This window comes from Salmo salar, chromosome 04 (assembly GCF_965601325.2).
Source record: "Salmo salar chromosome 04, fSalSal1, whole genome shotgun sequence".
Classification (NCBI taxonomy): domain Eukaryota; kingdom Metazoa; phylum Chordata; class Actinopteri; order Salmoniformes; family Salmonidae; genus Salmo; species Salmo salar.
Window position 1 is genome coordinate 83,525,569 of NC_138294.1, and position 27,688 is coordinate 83,553,256.

The following is a 27,688-nucleotide window of genomic DNA, read 5'->3' on the forward strand; positions in this document are numbered from 1 at the left end:
AGGGGAAACAGTGCCGGTGTTCGCCCCAGTGGTTTGTTATTGTTGTAGTTTTGTTGACGAAGCAGAGGTGAGGATCCTCGAGAAGGGTGATTAAAAAAAATGCTGTAGATATTCTGCTATTCTATCACACGTGCAATGATATCGAAGGGGAAAAACACTGTCCGTTGTTTGCAGTAACTTATTTTTTGTAGTAATATCCCAGACGTGGCAGTTTCACCATTAAAGGGGCAATCTACAGTAGCTGCATCCATTTTTAGACTTATAAATTAATGATATATACACATTTATTATTTAAGAATATAACTTATAAATGCCTCATGAGCTTACTTCAACTCTTGTATCCCATCAGAACCCAAAATATAAGATTATTTTACTCCAATGTTTGTAAAGAGTAAGTAAATGAGAACAAACACTGAATAGTCTCAAAACATGGTTTGATATCATGGATGGTCAGGCCTTGCATCCATAGCTCTGTCTTTGAATTTGAGAGTGGTTACATTTCTCCAGCACCAGCAGCTTTTAAGCGAAACAGTGGGGGGAGGAAAAACGTATTGTCTCAGCCGCTGATCGCCACTTTAAGGATTCCAGCTTTAACACAAGTTTGAGGCTATTTTCAATTATGAAAATCCCCATGTAGGAAACAATCTTTGATTCAGGTAAATCTTGGTTCAATATTAACGATCAACTCCTCCCTTAATGGCTTAAGACTTGCCATGAGATGATGAATGAGAATCTAAGAGCAATGCCTATTTCAGTCAGGAAGTATGTACTTTATGTAAAGGAATGTACTGCATGTTGCTTGTATAGTTTATTATGCAATCATCCTGTTTGCTCACATTGTTCCATGTTAGTGCAACAAATCTCTCCTGTTTCACGTTGTCTCTGTGTTCTGTGTATATCTAATTACATGTTTCCACAGCTCCTGAAGAAACGAAAAAATGTGTTGCTCCCCTCCTGACGGCAGTGAAAAACATTTACGTTTTAATATTAAGTTCCTGCAATTCTACACATTTTGCCATGTGGCGTAAAGAACATGTTGCAGTTGTATAGCAAGTTTAGTGCAGTTCTACACATTTTGCCATGTGGCGTAAAGAACATGTTGCAGTTGTATAGCAAGTTTAGTGCAGTTCTACACATTTTGCCATGTGGCGTAAAGAACATGTTGCAGTTGTATAGCAAGTTTAGTGCAGTTCTACACATTTTGCCATGTGGCGTAAAGAACATGTTGCAGTTGTATAGCAAGTTTAGTGCAGTTCTACACATTTTGCCATGTGGCGTAAAGAACATGTCGCAGTTGTATAGCAAGTTTAGTGCAGTTCTACACATTTTGCCATGTGGCGTAAAGAACATGTCGCAGTTGTATAGCAAGTTTAGTGCAGTTCTACACATTTTGCCATGTGGCGTAAAGAACATGTCGCAGTTGTATAGCAAGTTTAGTGCAGTTCTACACATTTTGCCATGTGGCGTAAAGAACATGTCGCAGTTGTATAGCAAGTTTAGTGCAGTTCTACACATTTTGCCATGTGGCGTAAAGAACATGTCGCAGTTGTATAGCAAGTTTAGTGCAGTTCTACACATTTTGCCCAGGTGGCGTAAAGAACATGTCGCAGTTGTATAGCAAGTTTAGTGCAGTTCTACACATTTTGCCAGGGTGCAGATTTGTTGTTGTTGCAGTTTTAAAGCTAATTTCCTGCAACTACACATTTTGCCATAACTTATGCCATGTTAATGATATCTGAGTGATATCTAAACATTGTTAGCTGACTTGGCTAATTGACTGATTGTCAGTGACTGACAAAATGAGAGAAAAACTGCTGATGCACCACCCGGTGTATTCTAACTGTCAACTCTCAGGGGCCCTAACCGCTTATATCACTTATTCCTGGTGCCGGCCCTGGATTCTATGATGCATGCATCCAATGCAGAGGTAGCTTGGACTAGATCAGTATGTGTAATTGTACCTTAACCCCCCTTCTTGTGTCATGTACCCAATGGCTTGCCAACGACAGTCAGCAGTTGGCTAATGCAACTGAACACATGTGGACCAGGATAATGAGAACGGAACCAAATCGTGGAGCATTGAAAAAAACCAGGACAGAGACTTTCTGATCAGGTCACGACTTGCTTTATTTTCATTTCAAACCTATGGGATGTACAGTGAGAAACTACTCCAGACTTTGCTACATATCAACTACCAAACATCACAATAGTTCAAAAAGCGTTTTTTTTTTTTTTTTTGACAAGATAAAAAAAGAAAGAAAATGGTAACAGAACAAAACTCTGCAGAGAAGCTCATCTACAAATGGTTCTAAACATTACAGGAACCAGAGTTTTGGCAAAGACAGCGATATACACAATGTTTCCCATCATCACCACGTCTTGGGTATTTATCCTTAGCAATAGACCCACATATTCATGTTGTGTACAGTGGCTGGACTGTCTGCTAAAGCGAAATGTAACTGGCAATAAAGGTTGCTCTTTTCCCACGAAAAATAGTTAAAATATCATGAAACCTAGCTACAACCATGCACACGCATGAATGCACTGGGCTTTATACAGCTTGGCTCAATAAGGGAAGTAGGACATACAGGACAGTACATTAAAGAGTGTTTCGATATCAAACCGTCATGATAGAGAATACTTAGCTAGCTTTGCTCAGATAATTCAGGACATCTACTGTATATTGGTGTTCAAGTTTAACTTCCATAGACATACAAATAGGTACTAATTTGGGAAAACCCTTTCTATAAGAATGTATTACAGTATGAGTATGAACCAAAATGCCATGGATATGCCTGGACTTGAATCAGAGTTTATCATAACATGAGTTTGATTACACAGAGTCATGACACTACAGGAGGCCAAGCAGATGTACACATCAGATGGACACATCCGAAAAATGACATTTGACTCACTCAGTAACAGCTCAGAAAAGCATATACTCTGAATGGATTTCAACTTTGACTCAAGACTTTGTACAAACAGTTGTTTGATATCAAATACAAAATACCAATAACAAGTAAAAAAAAGAATTAGTGATGATGAATAATGAAAGAAAACAGACAGCCAAGACAGAAGGGAGGAGAGGCAGAGATTTTGGTGGTGGGTGGATGGGCTGGGGCGGGCAGGTGGGCGTGACAGTACTCTGAGCCTAGCGAGACACTGGAGAACGACAGACACTCCCTGTTAAAAGCTTGTCATGTGGACGGGCAGATGAGGTGGGAGAGTTGGGCAGGCATACTCAGTGCCCGCCTGTGTTGGGCGGCTTGGCGTCGTGCGGGGCAGCGCCAGCGGGGAGCCATGGAGAGACGGAGCGGGAGGTGGTCTGCTTGGCCATGCTGTAGTGGCTGATCACCGTATAGAAGCGCCCTCGGGAGTTGGCATCCTGAGCTGTGTAGTAGGCCTCCAGAGAGGCAGGGATGCACCGCTTATGCTGCAGGGGGAGAGAGAGAGCGAGAGAGAGCGAGAGAGAGGGTTCAATACCATACTCTCCTCACGTACAGACTGCTGCACAACACTAAGGGCTTTTTCTGGTGAAGAGGTTCTTTTTTTTCTCTGAAGAGTGCAGGGGCTGTGTCTAAAATTAGATTTGCTTCAGCTAACGTAGTCCACAGCAACAACCTCCAAAGGTGACTGTACAGATGACTAGCCAGTGTAGTTTTAAGGCTTTGTCACAAATAGCACTCTATTCCCTATGCAGTACACTACTTTTGACCAGAGCCCGTTGGGAATAGGGTTCCATTTGAGACACACATATGACCCCACATAAGACAGGGCCCACTCACCTTGTATATGAATCCGTCTGGGCAGCTGTGTTCGTATGTGAAGGCCTTGTACACCACCAGGAACACTATGCAGGCCAAGAAGGCCAAGGCCAGGACTATCAGAATCGTGACCTGGGAATAAAAGATGACAAATACTCCGGTCAATTTTATAGCTGCCGGCAATGTCAGGTCTCTTGTCAAAGCGAAGGTTTTGAAGCAAGGTTTGACACCATAAGTCAGTATATGTTCAAAAGAGCACTCGACAACTAACAACCAAAATAACCTCCATCACAATACATTTTTAACCATCACTTGTCTAGTGACAAGATGAGAGAAAACAAGTGAATATGCATTAGGATTTGACGAAACCAGTATGACAAGATTGTTTCCATGATAACAATTAAAACACCAAGCAGACCAAACTCTTTGGTCCTTTAAGAACCTGGTGTATGTAACATTTTAGGTATCACTTTATTTGGATAGTCCAACTGCCTTACAGACTATCTACAGACTATATGTAACACTTCATCTTACTACCAGCATAAACAGAAACCCTCTTAAACCTAACCTTAAACCTAACCCTTACCCTTATTCTAAACCTAAACCTAACCCTAAACCTAACCCTTATTCTAAACCTAATCCTAAACCTTATTCTAAACCTAATCCTAACCCTTATTCTAAACCTAACCCTAACCCTAACCTTTATTTTAAACCTAACCCTAACCTTTATTTTAAACCTAACCCTAACCTTTATTCTAAACCTAACTCTAACCCTTATTCTAAACCTAATCCTAAACCTAACCCTAACCCTTATTCTAAACCTAACCCTAACCCATATTCCCACAATCCGGACTATCTAAATAAAGTATGATCAAATATTGTGTGCTATAGCTTGGAATGAAAATACATGTGACTCTGGATGACAACATAATGATGTTTGTTTCCAACATTAGGGCTGTTTTCCTAAAGAAGTTAAATCCACTTCGTGTTTTGTTTCCTTGCCACGATACTAACGAGTATTGTGATACAGGTATCGTCCCGACATGTTAATAGCTCATCATCATTAGCTCTAGAAGTTTCCATCTGAGTAGTGAGGTAGAGGGAGAAAGCTCAGAGTGTGTTCATTGGCTGGCAGATTAAACCCAGTGGAGACAAACAGATTTAATAAAAACCTTCACTAATTCAATTTTTCACAACTCAGCACACATATTTGTCACAAAATGCAGTTGATGCAGACAGAGGCTAGAAAAAAATTGCTTTGTTTGGAAATGAGTGAAATGGAGAAGTGTGAAACTGTTTTGAGCAGCGTTAATTTATAATTTATCACAAACCACATCCCTAAAAAATACATAATCAAATAAATCAGAACCCATTACTTTCAATAGTGATTCAAATAAGTACATCTATACGTCTTGATGTTGAAATGTTGTGTTTAAAATGTGTATTTCCCTGGTAGACGAGACAGTTTTATAGTGAGAGATTAATATATAAAAGGACCAATGTTCTCCCTGTTCCTCCTGAATCTATGTTTGGGTGCTTTGGAGCACCGGTTAATTAAAATTATGCAAATATAGATAAAGGACAGCTGAGAGAAGTAAGAATGGTATTGTCAAGTGAAGACTTTAAAGAGGAGTGAAAGAACACGTGCACACACCAACACTCTACATTAGGTGGTAGTACAGTAAAGCTCTGTTTTTACCACAGTGTCAAATCAGGTGACTGAAGTGCTATCTTCATCTTGTGCCATAAAACAATTTCCCTGTTTCCAATGGCCTCCCTCCATACTGGTCACCACACCATCTCGGCAGGATGCTAGGCTAGGCTAATTATAGCTGAGTGCTGATTAGCAGAGATCAGGATGATTTGTACAGAGGCTAAATGACTGTTGACTTCTGTGTTAATGTCAGGACACATGCTTGGTTCTGTCTGACGTTTTGTTCAATTACATTCGCTTATTACAAACCCTAAACATGTTGAAATGGCTGCTTAAAAAGGGCTTTTAGGCTCACAAATAATTCATTACACATCTACTGTAGCTAGCTACTATTTTACATCTTACGTTTGATTTTAAAGCATAATTAGTCATTCAAAACTCAATCAGTCTTGCTAAATCAATGCTATAAAAAAACTATTTTTTTTCAACTGCAACTCTCTGGCAGCTGTCCAAATGACAGAAACACATTATTATTATTTACTATATAGAATATCAATTGATAGCGTTTAACCTGACAGAAGAATGAGGTTCACATTCATATTAATGATTACCTTCTTTATAATCTCAATGTACCCTAAACCTCACCAGGATTTGAAATAATGCAATGACACAAATTGTACATGAACGTATGCATTGGACCTTCTTGATCTATATCTACATATTACCTTTACTATTATTATATTACATTGGGATATTTTCATTACTGGGGGCCAGCATTTGTTTCATCGTGTTAAAGACTCATCTCAAACTTATTACAAATTTGAGATGAGTTAAATTTGCGATGAATTTGTTAATACTCCTCTCACAGCATCCAGTCCTATTTAGTGTGCCCTCACAGCACCAGGTAGCACCAATACAATGGTTGGCCTTCAAGTCTGAACACTACAGTATTCGGAGGGAATGGAACCCTACTATTGAACAGTCTGAATCATACACCATAGTCTGGTATAGTCCAACTCTAGGTGAGGATACGTTTGCCAATTTCCACCACATCAAATGTCCTGACTACGGTAATACAACATTATTGGCAGATGTGTGCTCCCGCTGGCTGGCTGGCTGGCTGGCTGGCTGGCTGGCTGGCTGGCTGGCTGGCTGGCTGGCTGGCTGGCTGACTGGCTGGCTGGCTGGCTGGCTGGCCGACCCTGGGTTAGTTGTGAATGGAATGACCTCTATTTTCCCTTGCCTTGACGATAATGGGGACTAAAACTGGTGTGCACCGGCAGATCCGCCATGATCCAATTCCCATCTGACTGGTTGTTTTCATCTGTATTTTCATTAAATACAAACAGCTTCATTTTGAAAGGTTTTGCTGACTAGTTGTATTTGTCCTTGTGCCAGCTGGCATACATGGAAAACTTTCCCTAAAGCACTTGACTCAATAAGGTCAGGGAGGGACATCATCAAATGAGGTCAAATCTGCCCCAAATATGGCAGCTATATTCTTAGTGCAGACAGGCAGACAGACAGGCAGACAGACAGACAGACAGACAGACAGACAGACAGACAGACAGACAGACAGACAGACAGGCGGCAGGCAGGCAGAGACAGACAGACAGACAGACAGACAGACAGACAGACAGACAGACAGACAGACAGACAGGCAGAGACAGACAGGCAGGCAGACAGACAGACAGACAGACAGACAGACAGACAGACAGACAGACAGACAGGCAGGCAGACAGACAGACAGACAGACAGACAGACAGTCAGGCAGGCAGGCAGGCAGGCAGGCAGGCAGGCAGGCAGACAGACAGACAGGCAGGCAGGCAGAGACAGCAGGCAGGCAGGCGAGCGCAGGCAGGCAGGCGGCAGGCAGGCAGGCAGGCGAGCGCAGCAGACAGCGCAGCGCAGCGCAGCGCAGCAGACAGACAGCAGGCAGACGAGCAGGCAGGCAGGCAGGCAGGCAGACAGGACAGACAGGCAGGCGAGACAGCAGGCAGGCAGGCGAGACAGGCAGGCAGGCAGGCGAGACAGACAGACAGACAGACAGACAGACAGACAGACAGACAGACAGACAGACAGACAGACAGCGCAGCGCAGCGCAGGCAGACAGAGACAGGCAGGCAGGCAGGCAGGCAGACAGAGACAGACAGGCAGGCAGAGACAGACAGGCAGGCAGGCAGGCAGAGACAGACAGGCAGGCAGGCAGGCAGAGACAGACAGACAGGCAAGGTCGATGTTTCTGCTGCTGTTGTTGTTTGTGTTGTTGTTGTTGGCGGCGTCGTAATCTGACATCACTATAATCCATATACACGGAGGCCCATAATCCCTAGGAAGCAGCAGGATTTATTCACTGGCTAAACATCCCTGGAGTGCAGGGTGTGTGTGTCACTGTGCTACTGTAGCAGTACAGACAGAGTGGCTGTGGTACAGTACAGACAGGGTGGCTGTGGTACAGTACAGACAGAGTGCCTGTGGTACAGTACAGACAGAGTGCCTGTGGTACAGTACAGACAGAGTGGCTGTGGTACAGTACAGACAGGGTGGCTGTGGTACAGTACAGACAGAGTGGCTGTGGTACAGTACAGACAGGGTGGCTGTGGTACAGTACAGACAGAGTGCCTGTGGTACAGTACAGACAGGGTGGCTGTGGTACAGTACAGACAGGGTGGCTGTGGTACAGTACAGACAGAGTGGCTGTGGTACAGTACAGACAGAGTGGCTGTGGTACAGTACAGACAGGGTGGCTGTGGTACAGTACAGACAGGGTGGCTGTGGTACAGTACAGACAGGGTGGCTGTGGTACAGTACTGGCAGAGTGGCTGTGGTACAGTACAGACAGAGTGGCTGTGGTACAGTACAGACAGAGTGGCTGTGGTACAGTACAGACAGAGTGGCTGTGGTACAGTACAGACAGAGTGGCTGTGGTACAGTACAGACAGAGTGGCTGTGGTACAGTACAGACAGGGTGGCTGTGGTACAGTACAGACAGGGTGGCTGTGGTACAGTACAGACAGAGTGGCTGTGGTACAGTACAGACAGAGTGGCTGTGGTACAGTACAGACAGAGTGGCTGTGGTACAGTACAGACTGGTACGGTACAGACAGAGTGGCTGTGGTACAGTACAGACAGAGTGGCTGTGGTACAGTACAGACAGAGTGGCTGTGGTACAATACAGACAGAGTGGCTGTGGTACAGTACAGGCAGAGTGGCTGTGGTACAGTACAGACAGAGTGGCTGTGGTACAGTACAGACAGAGTGGCTGTGGTACAGTACAGACAGAGTGGCTGTGGTACAGTACAGACAGAGTGGCTGTGGTACAGTACAGACAGAGTGGCTGTGGTACAGTACAGACAGAGTGGCTGTGGTACAGTACAGACAGAGTGGCAGTGGGACAGTACAGACAGAGTGTGTTCTTCAGACAGACATGGAGGACAGGGTGTGTTCTTCAGACAGACATGGAGGACAGGGTGTGTTCTTCAGACAGACATGGAGGACAGGGTGTGTTCTTCAGACAGACATGGAGGACAGGGTGTGTTCTTCAGACAGACATGGAGGACAGGGTGTGTTCTTCAGACAGACATGGAGGACAGGGTGTGTTCTTCAGACAGACATGGAGGACAGGGTGTGTTCTTCAGACAGACATGGAGGACAGGGTGTGTTCTTCAGACAGACATGGAGGACAGGGTGTGTTCTTCAGACAGACATGGAGGACAGGGTGTGTTCTTCAGACAGACATGGAGGACAGGGTGTGTTCTTCAGACAGATATGAGGGACGCTGGGGAAGCAAACGACAATCCAAGGAGTGTCTCTCTCCCTGAGCTGAGCCCACTGCAGATGTCTACTGGGCGGACATCTCAAAACCTCCATCATCACCCGCCCACAACAACTGCCAGTTTTCATTTCCTATCACCCCTCCTCTCTATCACCCACACGTTCTATCACCCCTAATCTCCTCTCCCCCACACGCTGTTCAGCTGAGTCTGCTGTGGCTCCGTGTAATAGGTTTCTGTTCAAATCTCAATTTATTGTTCCAAATACGGGCAAAGTTTCAACATGTGGCTGCTATGTTTCTGCCATTTGTCTCCCTCAGACATAGGTTTTTTCTATATATGTGTCAGATTGATCTTTTATTTTCTTCCTAACTCTTGCCCTATCTTGTAATTCCAGTCTCCTTGCCTTATACTGTTAGAATGCAACCCTCGCCCACTCTCACAGCAAGACCACTTTTCCAGGCATACAGTATGTGAGCGCAAAAACTCTTACAGTCGCTCCAGAGGGAGAAATCGAGAGGCAGAGAGAGAGAGGGGAAGAGAGAGAGCTAAAGAGAGGCACAGAGAGATAGTCAGAGAGAGAGCTAAAGAGAGGCAGAGAGAGGCAGAGGGAGATAGAGGCAGAGAGAGAGCTAAAGAGAGGCAGAGAGAGAGCTAAAGAGAGGCAGAGAGAGAGCTATAGAGAGAGCTAAAGAGGCAGAGAGCTAAAGAGAGGCAGAGAGAGGCGGAGAGAGCTAAAGAGAGGCAGAGATAGCTAAAGGGGCAGAGAGAGGCAGAGAGAGAGCTAAAGAGAGACAGAGAGAGGCAGAGAGAGCTAAAGAGAGACAGAGAGAGGCAGAGAGAGAGCTAAAGAGGCAGAGAGAGGCAGAGAGAGGCAGAGAGAGGCAGAGAGAGCTAAAGAGAGCTAAAGAGAGACAGAGAGAGGCAGAGAGAGAGCTAAAGAGAGACAGAGAGAGGCAGAGAGAGAGAGCTAAAGAGAGCTAAAGAGGCAGAGCGAGGCAGAGAGTGCTAAAGAGAGCTAAAGAGAGGCAGAGAGAGGCAGAGAGAGCTAAAGAGAGACAGAGAGAGAGCTAAAGAGGCAGAGAGGCAGAGAGAGAGCTAAAGAGGCAGAAAGAGCTAAAGAGAGGCAGAGAGAGGCAGTCAAAGCTAAAGAGAGGCAGAGAGAAAGCTAAAGAGGCAGAAAGAGGCAGAGAGAGCTAAAGAGAGGCAGAGAGAGGTGGAGAGAGCTAAAGAGAGGCAGAGGGAGGCAGAGAGAGATAGAGGCAGAGAGAGATAGAAACAGTCAGAGAGAGCTAAAGATAGGCAAAGAGAGTCTGTTCTTCCTCTAGCACCAGGTGGTGCTGACAGAACAATGGGAGATAAGTTAATAAGTACATCAGTAGATCTATGATTGAGGAATGAAAGCCTATTGTCTGTGAATCATATTGGTATTATGCTTAAACTGGCATTCAATACAGAGCCAGGCACAGAATGGAAACGCTGTTCCTCCATTGTAAGATTTTGCTCAGAATATGAGGAGGAGGGGGTTCAGTTTTTCTGATAATGTGAAGAAGAAAATCGGGCTTTACCTGCCATTTTCACATGACCAGTTAACTGTATCTCTTAGGCTAAGACCTGTTAAAATGGAGGGAGCTTTGTAAGACTGAGGGAACTACAACCATCTTTTTTATTGAATGTTATGGTCTTAGATTTCCCTCTCAAGCCCTTATGAGATGGTTTTAGACGACTGAGCTACATGGCAACCTGAAGGGGGATGCCCACTAGGGTAGAGGCTGAGGAAGGAAAGGGAGGAGTGACGCACAGGAGACGTGGTGCCATGGAGGTAACAATGTATAGAACAGGGACGGGCAACTTTGATGGGGGCCATAAAAAAGCTGAAAAGCTGAATCCCCTCCTCCTCATAATGCGAGCAAAATATTTTTGTAGCCTCCAAGCTTGACATTTTTAACATTTTAGAGTTCATTTAGTGCAATTCTACACATTTTGCCAGAGAAGAAAATTAACTGTTTTATTGCTAATTTCCCACAATTCTACAAATTCTGCCATATGGTAGAGAGAAATGTTGGCAGTTTCTAATATAATAGCTGAGTGAGACTGACTAACAAAATCAAAGACGGACCCCCAGCCGGTAATTCGACCATGATTACTAACTTTAGATAGCTGGCCGCTAGCTTACCAATCTACCATTTTTTTTTGCTGACATGGGCTAATTGAGAGACTATCAGTGACTGACATAACAAGTGAAAAACGGCTGATGCACAACCACAATTCTAACTTGCTCCGAGTATATTCTACTATTCTAACTTGCAACAGTAAGTTGAGACCCCGACTGAATAAAAAATACTGCCACCACCATGCTTCACCGTAGGGCTGGTGCCAAGTTTCCTCCAGATGTGACACTTGGCATTCAGGCCAAAGAGTTCAATCTTGGTTTCATCAGACCAGAGAATCTTGTTTCTCATGGTCTGAGAGTCTTTAGGTGCCTTTTGGCAAACTCCAAGCGGGCTGTCATGTGCCTTTTACTGAGGAGTGGCTTCCGTCTGGCCACTCTACCATTGGTGGAGTGCTGCGGAGATGGTTGTCCTTCTGGAAGGTTCTCCCATCTCCACAAAGGAACTCCGGAGCTCTGTCAGAGTGACCATCAGGTTCTTGGTCAACTCCCTGATCAAGGCCCTTCTCCCCTGATTGCTCAGTTTGGCCGGGCGGCCAGCTCTAGGAAGAGTCTTGTTGGTTCCAAAATTCTTCCAATGAAGAATGATGGAGGCCACTGTGTTTTTGGGGACCTTCAATGCTGCAGAAATGTTTTGGTCCCCTTCCCCAGATCTGTGCCTCGACACAATGCTGTCTCGGCGGTCTACGGACAATTCCTTTGACCTCATGGCTTGTTTTTTGCTCTGACATGCACCGTCAACTGTGGGACGTTATATAGACAGGTGTGTGCCTTTCCAAATCATGTCCAATCAATTGAATTTACCACAGGTTGTAGAAACATAAAGTTGTAGAAACATCTCAAAGATGATCAATGGAAACAGGATGCACCTGAGCTCAATTTCGAGTCTCATAGCAAAGGGTCTGAATACGTATGTAAATAAGGTATTTAAGTTTTTTATGTTTAATAAATTAGCAAAAATTTCGAAAAACCTGTTTTCACTTTGTCATTATGAGGTATTGTGTGTAGATTTATGAAGAAAACATTTTATGTAATACATTTTAGAGTAAGGCTGACACTTGGCATTCAGGCCAAAGAGTTCAATCTTGGTTTCATCAGACCAGAGAATCTTGTTTCTCATGGTCTGAGAGTCTTAAAAAATGTGCAAAAAGTTTACCGAATGCAGACACAGACAGACAGACAGACAGACAGACAGACAGACAGACAGACAGACAGACAGACAGACAGACAGACAGACAGACAGACAGACAGACAGACAGACAGACAGACAGACAGACAGACAGACAGACAGACAGACAGACAGACAGACAGACAGAACCAGTCAAAAGTTTGGACAAATGTTTATTTTTACTATTTTCTACATTGTAGAATAATAGTGAAGACATCAAAACTATGAAATAATATTCTCTCAACCAGCTTCACATATGCTGCTTTTCCTTCACTCTGCGGTCAAACACAACCCAAACCATCGCAAATGGGTTGAGGTCGGGTGATTGTGGAGGCCAGGTCATCTGATGCAGCACTCCTTCACTCTTCTTCTTGGTCAAACAACCCTTACACAGCCTGGAGGTATGTTGGGTCATTGTCCTGTTGAAAAACAAATGATAGTCCCACTAAGCATAAACCAGATAGGATATCACTGTAGAATGCTGTGGTAGCCATGCTGGTTAAGTGTGCCTTGAATTCTAAAGAAATCACTGACAGTGTCACCAGCAAAGCACACCCACACCATCACACCTCCTCCTCCATGCTTCACGGTGGGAACCACACATGCAGAGATCATCCATTCACCTACAGTACTCTGCGTCTCAAAGACACAGCAGTTGGAACCAAAAATCTTCAATTTGGACTCATCATACCAAAGGCCACATTTCCACCATGTCCATTGCTCATGTTTCTTGGCCCAAGCAAGTCTCTTCTTCTTATTGGTGTCCTTTAGTAGTGGTTTCTTTGCAGCAATTCGACCATGAAGGCTTGATTCACGCAGTCTCTTCTGAACAGATGATGTTGAGATGTGTCTGTTACTTGGGCTGCAATTTCTGAGGTGCCGTTAACTCTAATGAACTTATCCTCTGCAGCAGAGGTAACTCTGGGTCTTCCTTTCCTGTGGCGGTCCTCTTGAGAGCCAGTTTCATCAAAGCGCTTGATGGTCGCTTGATGCGACTGCACTTGAAGAAACTTTCAAAGTTCTTGAAATTTTCCGGATTGACTGACCTTCATGTCTTAAAGTAATGACCAAAGGTATGTGGACAGCTGCTCATAGTACATCTCTTTCCAAAATCATGGGCATTAATATGGAGTTGGTCCCCCCTTTGCTGCTATAACAGCCTCCATTCTTCTTGGAAGGCTTTCCACTAGATGTTGGAACATTGCATCCAGGCTGTATCACAACCGGCCGTGATTGGGAATCCCATAGGGCTGTGCACAATTGGCCCAGCGTCGTTTGGGTTTGAGCCAATCAGTTGTGTTGTGACAAGGTAGTGGTGGTATGCAGAATATAGCCCTATTTGGTAAAAGACCAAGTCCATATTATGACAAGAAAAGATAAAATAAGCAAAGAGAAATGACAATCCATCATATAGTGTACCTTTATAAAAGAAAGTAGGGGCTTGGATCAGAAAACCAGTCAGTATCTGGTGTGACCACCATTTTCCCCATGCTGCAAAACACATCTCCTTCGCATAGAGTTGATCAGGCTGTTGATTGTGGCCTGTGGAATGTTGTCCCACTCCTCTTCAATGGCTGTGCAAAGTTGCTGGAAAATTTCTGGGATCTTTAATTTCAGCTCATGAAACATGGGACCAACACTTTGCAGGATGCATTTATATTTGTGTTCAATGTACATACAGTACATATATAAACATTACAAAAATGATGTGAGACCCTGGTCTAGAACAACAAGTACAAACAGACTCTCTCCTGTTGAGATGAACATACAGCTCAAAACAGACTCTCTCCTGTTAAGATGAACAGACAGCTCAAAACAGACTCTCTCCTGTTGAGAAAGGAAACCGCTCACTCAGAGGCGGCACTCCTAGTGGCCGGAGACTTTAATGCAAGGAAACTTATTTCAGCTTTACCTCATTTCTATCAACATGTTAAATGGCAACCAGAGGGAAAACAATTTAAGATCACCTTTACTCCACACACAGAAACGCGTACAAAGCTCTCCCTCGCCCTCCATTTGGGAAATCTGACCACAATTCTATCCTCCTGATTCCTGCTTACAAGCAAAAATTAAAGCAGGAAGCACCAGTGACTCGGTCTATAAAAACGTCATCAGATGAATCAGATGCTAAACTACAGGACTGTTTTGCTATCACAGAATGGAACATGTTCCAGGATTCTTCCGATTGCATTAAGGAGTACACCACATCAGTCACTGGCTTTATCAATAAGTGCATCGAGGACGTCGTCCCCACAGTGACTGTACGTACATACCCCAACCAGAAGTCATGGATTACAGGCAACATTCGCACTGAGCTAAAGGGTAGAGCTGCCGCTTTCAAGGTGCAGGACTCTATCCCGGAAGCTTACAAGAAATCCTGCTATGCCCTCCGAGGAACCATCATAACAGGCACAGCGCCAATACAGGGCTAAGATCGTACTACACCGGTGCCGACGCTCGTCTTATGTGGCAGGGCTTGCAAACTATTACAGACTACAAAGGGAAGCACAGCCGCAAGCTGCCCAGTGACATGAGCCTCCCAGATGAGCTAAATCACTTCTATTTCCTCGCTTCGAGGCAAGCAACACTGAGGCATGCATGAGAGCATCAGCTGTTCCGGATGACTGTGTGATCACGCTCTCCATAGCCGACATGAGTAAGACCTTTAAACAGGTCAACATTCACAAGGCCGCGGGGCCAGACTGACTACCAGGAAGTGTGCTCCGGGCATGTGCAGACCAACTGGCAGGTATCTTCACTAGCATTTTCAACATGTCCCTGATTGAGTCTGTAATACCAATATGTTTCAAGCAGACCACCATAGTCCCTGTGCCCAAGAACACTAAGGCAACTTGCCTATATGACTACAGACCAGTAGCACTCATGTCCGTAGCCATGAAATGCTTTGAAAGGCTCGAAATGGCTCACGTCAACACCATTATCCCAGAAACCCTAGACCCACTTCAATTTGCATACCGCCCAAACAGATCCACAGATGATACAATCTCTATTGCACTCCACACTACCCTTTCCCACCTGGACAAAAGGAACACCTACGTGAGAATGCTATTCATTGACTACAGCTCAGCGCTCAACACCATGGTGCCCTCAAAGCTCATCACTAAGCTAAGGACCCTGGGACTAAACACCTCCCTCTGCAACTGCATCCTGGACTTCCTGACGGGCTGCTCCCAGGTGGTGAGGGTAGGAAGCAACACCTCTGCCACGCTGATTCTCAACACTCCAGCCCATCAGGGGTACGTGCTCAGACCCCTCCTGAACTCCCTGTTCACCCACGACTGCGTGGCCAGGTACAACTCCAACACCATCATTAAGTTTGCAGACGACACAACAGTGGTAGGCCTGATCACAGACAACGACGAGACAGCCTATAGGGAGGAGGTCAGAGACCAGGACGGGTGGTGCCAGAATAACAACCTATCCCTCAACGTAACCAAGACTAAGGAGATGATTGTGGACTACAGGAAAAGGAGGACCGAGCATGCCCCCATTCTCATTGATGGGGCTGTAGTGGAGCAGGTTGAGAGCTTCAAGTTCCTTGGTGTCCACATCACCAACAAACTAGAATGGTCCAAACACACCAGTCCTGAAGAGGGCACGACAAAGCCTATTCCCCATCAGGAAACTAAAAAGATTTAGAACCTTCTCAAAAGGTTCTACAGCTGCAACATCGAGAGCATCCTGACTTGTTGCATCACTGCCTGATACGGCAACTGCTTGGCCTCTGACCGCAAGGCACTACAGAGGGTAGTGCATACGGCCCAGTACATCACTGGGGCTAAGCTGCCTGCCATCCAGGATCTCTACACCAGGCGGTGTCAGAGGAAGGCCCTAAAAATGGTCAAAGATCCCACCCACCCCAGTCATGGACTGTTCTCTCTTCCACTGCATGGCAAGTGGTACCGGAGTGCCAAGTCTAGGACCAAAAGGCTTTTCAACAGCTTTTACCACCAAGCCATAAGACTCCTGAACAGGTATTCAAATGGCTACCCGGACTATTTGCATTGTCCCCGCCCCCCAAACCCTCTTTTACGCTGCTGCTACTCTCTATCATATATGCATAGTCACTTTAACTATACATTCATGTACATACTACCTCAATTAGCCCGACTAACCGGTGTCTGTATGTAGCCTCGCTACTGTATATAGCCTCGCTACTCTTATTATTCACTGTTTTTTTACTGTTGTTTTTTTTATTTCCTTACTTATCCATTGTTCACCTAAGTTTTACTTAAAAATTGCACTGTTGGTTAGGGCCTGTAAGTAAGCATTTCACTATTGTATTCAGCGCACGTGGCAAATAAACTTTGATTTGATTTGACATATCCATTAGAGAAGGGAAGCAGTGTCATGTTCAGTATGAGTTCATTTCTCATTATGTTAATGAGCCCAATTGGGGCAGGTCTCTCAGGAGATAGCACTTCAGGGGTTTGAAAGAACACACTGGCACTTCTACTGAAGACAGGTTCACACTTAGAAACTTAGACAATCTAGATTTTCATTAGGGATAACACTTGAAAGACTTAGTGACGTTCTATGAATCCACGCAGGCACAGAGACGAGGACCGGATCAGTGCACCGTCATTGTAAATAACAATTTGTTCTTAACTGACAGCATGGCACTATCTCACACCGAGCGATGGCATTTGTTATACACAATCCTGTTATTGCTAACCAATATCACAGATTATTTAGAAATAAACATGAATAGTTTATTGGAAATTCATGACCGGCACATGAAAAAAAAACATTTTGTATAAAGTGCATTTTAATCACAGATAAAGACAGTAGGTTACTTAAGACAGAACCGACAGGAGGGAGGTTGGTCGGGTTGGTCGGTAAGATTGTATAACGCAACCGTCTAGCAACCCAAATGTTGCATGTTCAAATTATGTCACAGACAACTTTAGCATTTTAGCTAAAGTTATCAACTTTGCAACAACTTACTACTTTTTAACTACTCAGTTAGCATGTTAGCTAACTCTAACCTTAACCCTTAACTACTTAGTTAGCATGTTACCTAACTCTAACTCTAACCCAACCTTAACCCCTAGCCCTAACCCCTAAACCGAACCTTAACCTCTAACCCTAACCTTAACCCTTAGCCTAGCTAACATTAGCCAACTAGCTAACCTAGCTAACGTTAGCCACAACAAATTGGAATCCGTGTAACGTACATAAATGCATTATGAAGAACGATAATTGTGTAATTTTTGTCTACTTTCACAATAGGCTGTGATAGTGTGTTGGTTATTACGTGATCCTGACTTCTACCTTCTACCTGTTCTAAGTAAACACACCACTAATGAGGATATGCAAACAAGAATCATTGAATTTATCCAATGACCTGCATTTCGGATAAAATAGTTTAGGAGAAGAGAAGATATGATATTAATGGTGGGGTGTTGATCTCGGGCTTGGAGGAAATTTACCAGATGACACCCCCCCAGGCTTGGTAAAGAACAACTAAACACTCCTGTTTACATCCCTCAGACACGCTCATTAATATCTTCCTGTCAGTCAGTCTCCAGCGCCTCACAATCACACCTTATTATGTGAAGCTAGGTGCTGCTGGATGTGGAGAGTTCGGAGCAGCTTGATGAGGAGATGAAGGGGGCCCTCTGTGGGCCCTGCCTGCCTGGTAGAAATATAATGATGTATGAGAGAGAGAGAGAGAGAGAGAGAGAGAGAGAGAGAGAGAGAGAGAGAGAGAGAGAGAGAGAGAGAGAGAGAGAGAGAGAGAGAGAGAGAGAGAGAGAGAGAGAGAGAGAGAGAGAGAGAGAGAGAGAGAGAGAGAGAGAGAGAGAGAGAGAGAGAGACAAATTACTCCCCAAGTTCACCGGGCCAGATGGAGGAGAGGGTTCTGAGAGAACACAGCAGTCAATTAGAATCCCACTGTCATCATGACTTCACAACATATAAAGTGTCAGAGCCACACAAACCAGAAAGAAGGACTGGGACACTTCAGCCTGAATTACAATAACATATCCTTATGCTACCTCCTCAATGACAGGGTGACCCTATTTCCACATCACCACAAATCAAATAATTTCCGCGGGGAGTGTTTCACGGAATCCAAACCATCTGTACGCGTGCGCCATTGTGCGCCATCGTGCATAAATGTATTCTGTCCCCCCACACCAAACGTGATCACAACACGCAGGTTAAAATATCAAAACAAACTCTTAACCAATTACATTATTTTTGGGACAGGTTGAAAAGCCTTAAACATTTATGGCAATTTAGCTAGCTAGCTTGCACTTGCTAGCTAATTTGTCCTATTTAGCTAGCTTGCTGTTGCTAGCTAATTTGTCCTGGGATATAAATATTGAGTTGTTATTTTACCTGAAATGCACAAGTTCCTCTACTCCGACAATTAATCCACACATAAAAGTTAACCAAATCGTTTCTAGTCATCTCTCCTCCTTCCAGGCTTTTTCTTCTCTGGACTTTATATTGCAACTTTCATAAATTAGGTGCACTACCGCCACTGACCTCATTCGTCTTTCAGTCACCCAGGTGGGTATAACAAATGAGGAGATGGCACATGGGTACCTGCTTCTATAAACCAATGAGGAGACGGAAGAGGCGGGACTTGCAGCGTGATCCGCGTCACACATAGAACTGACTTCTATTTTAGCCCTTGGCAACGCAGACTCTCGTTGGCGCGCGCGAGCAGTGTGGGTACAATAACTGAATAATATAGATTTCTAAATTTATTTTGCAATGCTTGCGCACACGACGCGAGCAGTGTAGTCATCCTGTTACTCTTGAAAACCAGATTACAGAAAGTAAACCAGGTAAAATTGGCGAATAACTTTTCCTGAAACATTATACAGAACACATCATTAGGGAGAAAGTTGAGGATTTAACATGAGCCCCGTAACCAGATAATAATAATTGTGAGGTATTGGAGGCAGCTGAGAGTTAATCACTGTTAGAACTAGAGGTCGACCGATTAATCGGAATGACCGATTAATTAGGGCCGAATACAAGTTTTCATAACAATCGGTAATCGGTATTTTTGGCCACCGATTTGCCGATTTTTAAAAAAAAATGTTTTTAACTTTTTTTTTGACACCTTTATTTAACTAGGCAAGTCAGATTAAGAAAACATTCTTATTTTCAATGACGGCCTAGGAATGGGGGTTAACTGCCTTGTTCAGGGGGGATTCGGGAATTTGTTTTTGCAACTTCCGGTTACTAGGACAACGCTCTAACCACCTGCTTTACATTGCACTCCATGAGGAGCCTGCATGGCAGGCTGACAACCTGTTACGCGAGGGCAGCAAGAAGCCAAGGTAAGTTGCTAGCTAGCATTAAACGTATCTTATAAAAAACTATCAATCTTAACATAATCACTAGTTAACTACACATGGTTGATGATATAACTAGTTTATCTAACGTGTCCTGCGTTACATATAATCGATGCGGTGCCTGTTAATTTATCATTGAATGATAGCCTACTTCGACAAACGGGTGTTGATTTAACAAGCACGTTTGCGAAAAAAGCAGTTGTTGCACCAATGTACTTAACCATAAACATCAATGCCTTTCTTTAAAATCAATAAACAAGTATATATTTTTAAACCTGCATATTTAGTTAATTTTGCCTGCTAACATGAAATTGTGTCACATCTCTAGCGTTCATTGCACGCAGAGTCAGGGTATATGCAACAGTTTGGGCCGTCTGGCTCGTTGCGAACTAATTTGCCAGAATTTTACGTAATTATGACATAACATTGAAGGTTGGGCAATGTAACAGGAATATTTAGACTTAGGGATGCCACCCGTTAGATAAAATACGGAACGGTTCCGTATTTCACTGACAGGAAAAACGTTTTGTTTTTCGAGATAGTTTCCAGATTCGACCATATTAATGACCTAAAGCTCGTTTTTCTGTGTGTTATTATGTTATAATTAAGTCTATGATTTGATAGAGCAATCTGACTGAGCGGTGGTAGGCAGCAGCAGGCTCGTAAGCATTCATTCAAAACAGCACTTTCGTGCGTTTTGCCAGCAGCCCTTCGCAATGGCTTGCGCTGTTTATGACTTCAAGCCTATCAACTCCCAAGATGAGGTTGGTGTAGCCGATGTGAAATGGCTAGCTAGTTAGCCGGGTGCTCGCTAATAGCGTTTCAAACGTCACTCGCTCTGAGACTTGGAGTGGTTGTTCCCCTTGCTCTGCATGGGTAACGCTGCTTCGAGGGTGGCTGTTGTCGATGTGTTCCTGGTTTGAGCCCAGGTAGGAGCGAGGAGAGCGATGGAAGCTATACTGTTACACTGGCAATACTAAAGTGCCTATAAGAACATCCAATAGTCAAAGGTATATGAAATACAAATCATATAGAGAGAAATAGTCCTATAATTCCTATAATAACTACAACCTAAAACTTCTTACCTGGGAATATTGAAGACTCATGTTAAAAGGAAACACCAGCTGTCATATGTTGTCATGTTCTGAGCAAGGAAATTCAAGTTAGCTTTTTTACATGGCACATATTGCACTTTTACTTTCTTCTCCAACACTTTGTTTTTGCATTATTTAAACCACATTGAACATGTTTCATTATTTCTTTGAGGCTAAATGTCACGTCCTGACCAGTAAAAGGGATTATTTGTTATTGTAGTTTGGTCAGGGCGTGGCAGGGGGTGTTTGTTATGTGTGGTTCGGGTTTTTTGGTTTATGTTATAAATTTATATTTCTATGTGTTTATCTAGTTTTTCTATTTCTATGTTGGGGTTTTGGTAGGACCTCCAATTAGAGGCAGCTGGTTGTCGTTGCCTCTAATTGGAGGCCATATTTCGTTGGGGTTTGTTTCACTTGTGTTTGTGGGTGGTTGTATCCTGTATATTCTGTGCACCTTACGGGACTGTTTTCATCGTTTGTTTTAAGTGTTCTTTCCTTCAATAAAGAAGAAGATGATAAATATACCCGCTGCATTTTGGTCCACTCCTTACGACGCCCGTTACAGAACCACCCACCAAAGAAGGACCAAGCAGCGGAGGAAGGAGCAGAAGGAGAGCTACTTGGAGTCATGGACATGGGAGGAAATATTAGATGGAAAGGGACCCTGGAGGCAGGCTGGGGAGTACCGGCGACCGAAGGAGGAACTGGAGGCAGCAAAGGCAGAGCGACGGAGGTATGAGGCATTATATCCTCCATTTCAGGAGGAGAGGAGGCAGCCCCCCTAATTTTTTGGGGGGGGCACACCGGTAGTTTGGCTGGGCCAGGGGTGAGCTCTAAGCCAACTCCCCGTGCTTATTATGGGGAGCGTTTGGCGTGGAGAGCACCGTGCTATGCGGAAGTGCGCACGGTCTCGCCCATCCGCAAGCACAGTCCGGTGCGGTTGATACCAGCCCCCCGCAAGTGCCGTGCTAGAGTAGGCATCCAGCCAGGAAGGAGTATGCCTGCTCAGCACATCTGGCCACCAGTGCGTCTCCTAGGCCCAGGCTACCCTGCGCCTGCTCTACGCACGGCAGCCATCATTCCTCAGCACAGCCCAGTTCGCCCTGTGCCAGCACTCCGCCCGTCCCGGGCTAAAGTAACAACTCAGCCAGGACGGGTTGTGCAGGCCGTGCGCTCCAGACCTCCAGTGCGTCTTCAAGACCCAGTGTATCCTGTTCCTGCTCCTCGCACTAGCCCTGTGGTGCGTGTTACTGTTCTGGCGCCTCCAAAGCCAGTCCCACGCATCAGGCCTCAAGTGCGCCTGCCCAGTCCAGTACATCCTGTTCCTGCTCCACGCACTAGCCCTGAGGTGCATGCCAATAGTCTGGCGCCTCCAAAGCCAGACCCACGCAACAGGCCTCTAGTGCGCCTGCCCAGTCCAGTACGTCCTGTTCCTGCTACTCGCACTAGCCCTGTGGTACGGGTTACTAGTCTGGCGCCTCCTAAGCCAGCCCCACGCATCAGTCCTTCAGTGCGCAGTCCCAGTCCAGAGCTTCCGGCAACAGTTCCCCGTCCAGAGCATCCGGCGACAGTTCCCCGTCCAGAGCATCCGGCGACAGTTCCCCGTCCAGAGCATCCGGCGACAGTTCCCCGTCCAGAGCTTCCGGCGACAGTTCCCCGTCCAGAGCTTCCGGCGACAGTTCCCCGTCCAGGGCTTCCGGCGACGTCCTACAGTCCGGCACCGACAGAGACGGCCTACAGTCCGGCACCGACAGAGACGGCCTACAGTCCGGAGCCGGCAGAGACGGCCCACAGTCCGAGGTCTCCAGCGACGCACCTCAGCCCAAGGTCTCCAGCGACGCACCTCAGCCCAGAGCCTTCAGCAGTGGTCTACAGCCCTGAGCCTTCAGCGGGGGTGGGCAGGTTAGAATGGGGACTAAGGACGGAGCCAGAGCCACCTCCATAGTTGGAGGATTGGGGGGGTGTAGCACGGGAGCCGTCGTTGACGGTGGCCACCCTCCCTTCCCTCCCTTTAAGTTTGGGGTTTTTTTTTTTTTTTTGAGGTACATTCGGGGTCTGCACCTTTGGGGGGGTACTGTCACGTCCTGACCAGTAAAAGGGGTTATTTGTTATTGTAGTTTGGTCAGGGCGTGGCAGGGGGTGTTTGTTATGTGTGGTTCGGGTTTTTTGGTTTATGTTCTACATTTTCTATTTCTATGTGTTTATCTAATGTTTCTATTTCTATGTTGGGGTTTTAGTAGGACCTCCAATTAGAGGCAGCTGGTTGTCGTTGCCTCTAATTGGAGGCCATATTTAGTTGGGGTTTGTTTCACTTGTGTTTTGTGGGTGGTTGTTTCCTGTATAGTCTGTGCACCATACGGGACTGTTTTCGTCATTTGTTTTGTTTAAGTGTTTTTTCCTTCAATAAAGAAGAAGATGATAAATATACCCGCTGCATTTTGGTCCACTCCTTACGACGCCCGTTACACTAAATTGATTTTATTGATGTATTATATTAAGTTAAAATAAGTGTTCATTCACTATTGTTGTAATTGTCATTATTACAAATAAAAATTATAATAAAATCGGCCGATTAATTGGCATCGGCTTTTTTTGGTCCTCCAATAATCAGTATCGGTGTTGAAAAATCATAATCGGTCGACATCTAGTTAGAACAAAGGAAAAGCCAGCTGCTGCTATAAATTATCTCCTGTATTGCTCACACAAAAACCCTTGGCCCCCGCGGCAGCGTGAATATGCTGTCCTTTTTGAAATTACAAATCACTAAAATAAATTACGCCTTTGGCACAAACTACCAACCGTCTTTTGTTGTTCCTTTTGGTCCAAGTGAATAGCAGTAATAAATTAACATATAGTATTACCCATCTGTAGCCCACATAACCCATTGCGTGTATCTGTTTGTACATGTGGAGGGGTAGTGGCAAAAATGGGTAAACTAATTAACTGTAACAGTATCTTCGCATGTTCAATCTTAGCTATCATGCAATGCCTCCTAACCATCCAAAGTTGAACCTCCCCATGCGATGCCATGTTGATAGATTCTCTATCCCAGAGAGGGTGGAGGAGGACCCAGCTGTAATCGAAATAACTGGAAGCGATCGATCATCGTAACACTGACAGGCAGGCAGTCAGGCAGTCAGTCAGCACCACTGGCCGCTAACTGGGATGGGGGGGTCAGGGCTGCCCAGGAACAACATGGCTGATTAATCCAACCAATCAATGGCCAGCGTTCACCAGGTAGGCGTCTCTAATTGCCTAGCACTAAGACCTGGCAGTGTTTCTATGGCTCCAAGGTGAGTGAGTGAGTGAGTGAGTGAGTGAGTGAGTGAGTGAGTGAGTGAGTGAGTGAGTGAGTGAGTGAGTGAGTGAGTGAGTGAGTGAGTGAGTGAGTGAGTGAGTGAGTGAGTGAGTGAGTGAGTATTTCCTGGCACTTTAGAAGCGCGGATGGCGCAAGTGACAGATGAGAGGCTGGTCATAAATTATAGTCAGGAGGAGGATTGCTGCTGGCCCCAGGCCACAACCCAGCTCCTGACTGGAGGGCTAACTGTCACAGAACAGGCTGATCCATACTGGCCATTGACTTGCCTCAGTTGTGTGACAGAGCCGGGGAGAAAAGCCTCTAGGTGGAAATCGAGTCTAGAAATGATAGTTTTAACATATTTACAAATGTACAGTTCCACAGAGAAGCCATGTAAATCAATGTGATGCCTCACAAACTGGAAAATGGGTTGTCTCTTAACATAGATAGTTTAACAAATGCACTGCTTCACATTGTATCCCTACTCTATACTCTCTACTACTCTCAACTCTCTACTAATATATACTCTCTACTACTCTCTTCTACTCTCAAAACTGTACTACTCCATACTCTCTACTATTCTACTACTCTCTACTACTCTCTACTACTCTACACTCTACTACTCTATACTCTACTACTCTATACTACTCTATACTCTGTACTACTCTATTCGCTATACTACTCTATAACTCTATACTCTCTACTACTCGATACTCTCTACTACTCTATACTCTACTACTCTATACTCTATGCTCTATACTACTCTATACTCTATACTACTCTATACTCTCTACTACTTTATACTCTACTACTCTATACTCTATGCTCTATACTACTCTATACTCTATACTACTCTATAATCTCTACTACGCTATACTCTATACTACGCTATACTCTATACTACGCTATACTCTATACTACTCTATACTCTATACTACTCTATACTACTCTATACTCTATACTCTCTACTACCCTCTACTCTCTACGCTCTATTTCTCTCTACACATCTACACTCTCTACTACTCTCTACTCTCTATTGCGCTCTACTCTATACTTTATACTACTCTATACTCTACTACTCTATACTCTCTACTCTCTACTACTCTATACTCTACTACTCTATACTCTACTACTCGATTCTATGGTCTACTCTATACTACTCTATACTACTCTATACTACTCTATACTCTACTACGTTATACTCTACTACGCTATACTCTATACTACTCTATACTCTATACTACTAATTATCGAGGTTAGCTAGCCAGCTATTTTCGTCCGCAGTGACGCCGTTCTCCGAACTTAGTCAACACTGCTAGCTAGCCAACTTCTACCGACTAGCAGCACTGTAGAAACTAATACATTACAACGGAACGATTTGATTAGTGTAGTGTTAGCTAGCTACATAGTTGTCTTTGCTGTCTTTGTATCTAAGATAATTGTGTAGTTTAGAGTAATTATCGAGGTTAGCTAGCCAGCTATTTTCGTCCGACGCCGTTCTCCAGACTTAGTCAACACACCTAGTCAACATCAAACCCACTGCTAGCTAGCCAACCTTTACCGACTAGCAGCACTGTAGAAACTAATACATTACAATGGAACGATTTGATTAGTGTAGTGTAAGCTAGCTACATAGTTGTCTTTGTCATAGTTTGATAATTGTGTAATTTAGAGTAATTATTGATGGTTAGCTAGCCAGCTATTTTCGGCCCCCGCGACGCCATTTTCCAAACCTAGCCAACTATTACCGACGAGCAGCATTGTCGAAACTAAATACATTACAAAGGAACGTCTTGATTAGTGTTATGTTTGCTAGCTACATAGTTGCCTTTGTATCATGATAAAGGTGTAGTACTGAAACTATCGAGGTTACCTAGCCAGCTACACTTTCAAACAAAGTCAACAACACAGCCACTGCTAGCTAGCCTACTTCACCAGCCAGCAGTACTGTATCATTTTAGTCATTTTAGTCAATAAGATTTTTGCAACGTAAGCTTAACTTTCTGAACATTCGAGACGTGTAGTCCACTTGTCATTCCAATCTCCTTTGCATTAGCATAGCCTCTTCTGTAGCCTGTCAACTATGTGTCTGTCTATCCCTGTTCTCTCCCCTCTGCACAGGCCATACAAACGCTTCACACCGCGTGGCCGCTGCCACTCTAACCTGGTGGTCCCAGCACGCACAACCCACGTGGAGTTCCAGGTCTCCGGCAGCCTCTGGAACTGCCGGTCTGCGGCCAACATGGCAGAGTTCATCTCAGCCTATGCTACCCTCCAGTCCCTCGACTTCTTGGCGCTGACGGAAACATGGATTACCACAGATAACACTGCTACTCCTACTGCTCTCTCCTCGTCTGCCCACGTGTTCTCGCATACCCCAAGAGCATCATGCCAGCGGGGTGGTGGCACTGGAATCCTCATCTCTCCCAAGTGGACATTCTCTCTTTCTCCCCTGACCCATCTGTCTATCGCCTCCTTTGAATTCCATGCTGTCACAGTTACCAGCCATTTCAAGCTTAACATCCTTATCATTTATCGCCCTCCAGGTTCCCTTGGAGAGTTCATCAATGAGCTTGACGCCTTGATAAGTTCCTGAGGATGGCTCACCTCTCACAGTTCTGGGTGACTTTAACCTCCCCACGTCTACCTTTGACTCATTCCTCTCTGCCTCCTTCTTTCCACTCCTCTCCTCTTTTGACCTCACCCTCTCACCTTCCCCCCCTACTCACAAGGCAGGCAAAACGCTTGACCTCATCTTTACTAGATGCTGTTCTTCCACTAATCTCATTGCAACTCCCCTCCAAGTCTCCGACCACTACCTTGTATGCTTTTCCCTCTCGCTCTCCTCCAACACTTCTCACTCTGTCCCTACTCGGATGGTATTGCGCCGTCGCAACCTTCGCTCTCTCTCTCCCGCTACTCTCTCCTCTTCCATCCTATCATCTCTTCCCTCTGCTCAAACCTTCTCCAACCTATCTCCTGATTCTGCCTCCTCAACCCTCCTGTCCTCCCTTTCTGCATCCTTTGACTCTCTATGTCCCCTATCCTCCAGGCCGGCTCGGTCCTCCCTTCCTGCTCCGTGGCTCGACGACTCATTGCGAGCTCACAGAACAGGGCTCCGGGCAGCCGAGCGGAAATGGAGGAAAACTCGCCTCCCTGCGGACCTGGCATCCTTTCACTCCCTCCTCTCTACATTTTCCTCTTCTGTTTCTGCTGCTAAAGCCACTTTCTACCACTCTAAATTCCAAGCATCTGCCTCTAACCCTAGGAAGCTCTTTGCCACCTTCTCCTCCCTCCTGAATCATCCTCCCCCTCCCACCCTCCTCCCTCTCTGAGGACGACTTCGTCAACCATTTTGAAAAGAAGGTCGACGACATCCGATCCTCGTTTGTTACGTCAAACAACACCGCTGGTCCTGCTCACACTGCCC

The 27,688-nt window shown here is 45.0% G+C and overlaps 1 protein-coding gene across 1 annotated transcript in view; it reads right to left on the bottom strand.

The window, feature by feature from the left end:
• Positions 1 to 2,748: 2,748 nt before the first annotated feature.
• Positions 2,749 to 27,688, bottom strand: part of LOC106603869 (neuronal vesicle trafficking-associated protein 2) — a 47,236-nt gene continuing 22,296 nt past the window's right edge. Inside the window, exons 4-5 of the mRNA XM_014198073.3 lie at positions 3,786 to 3,896; positions 2,749 to 3,433 (exon numbers count right to left, since the gene is read on the bottom strand). Of these exons, the coding sequence (XP_014053548.1) occupies positions 3,242 to 3,433; positions 3,786 to 3,896 (303 nt within the window). The 3' untranslated portion in view covers positions 2,749 to 3,241. The remainder of the gene's footprint in view (positions 3,434 to 3,785; positions 3,897 to 27,688) is intronic.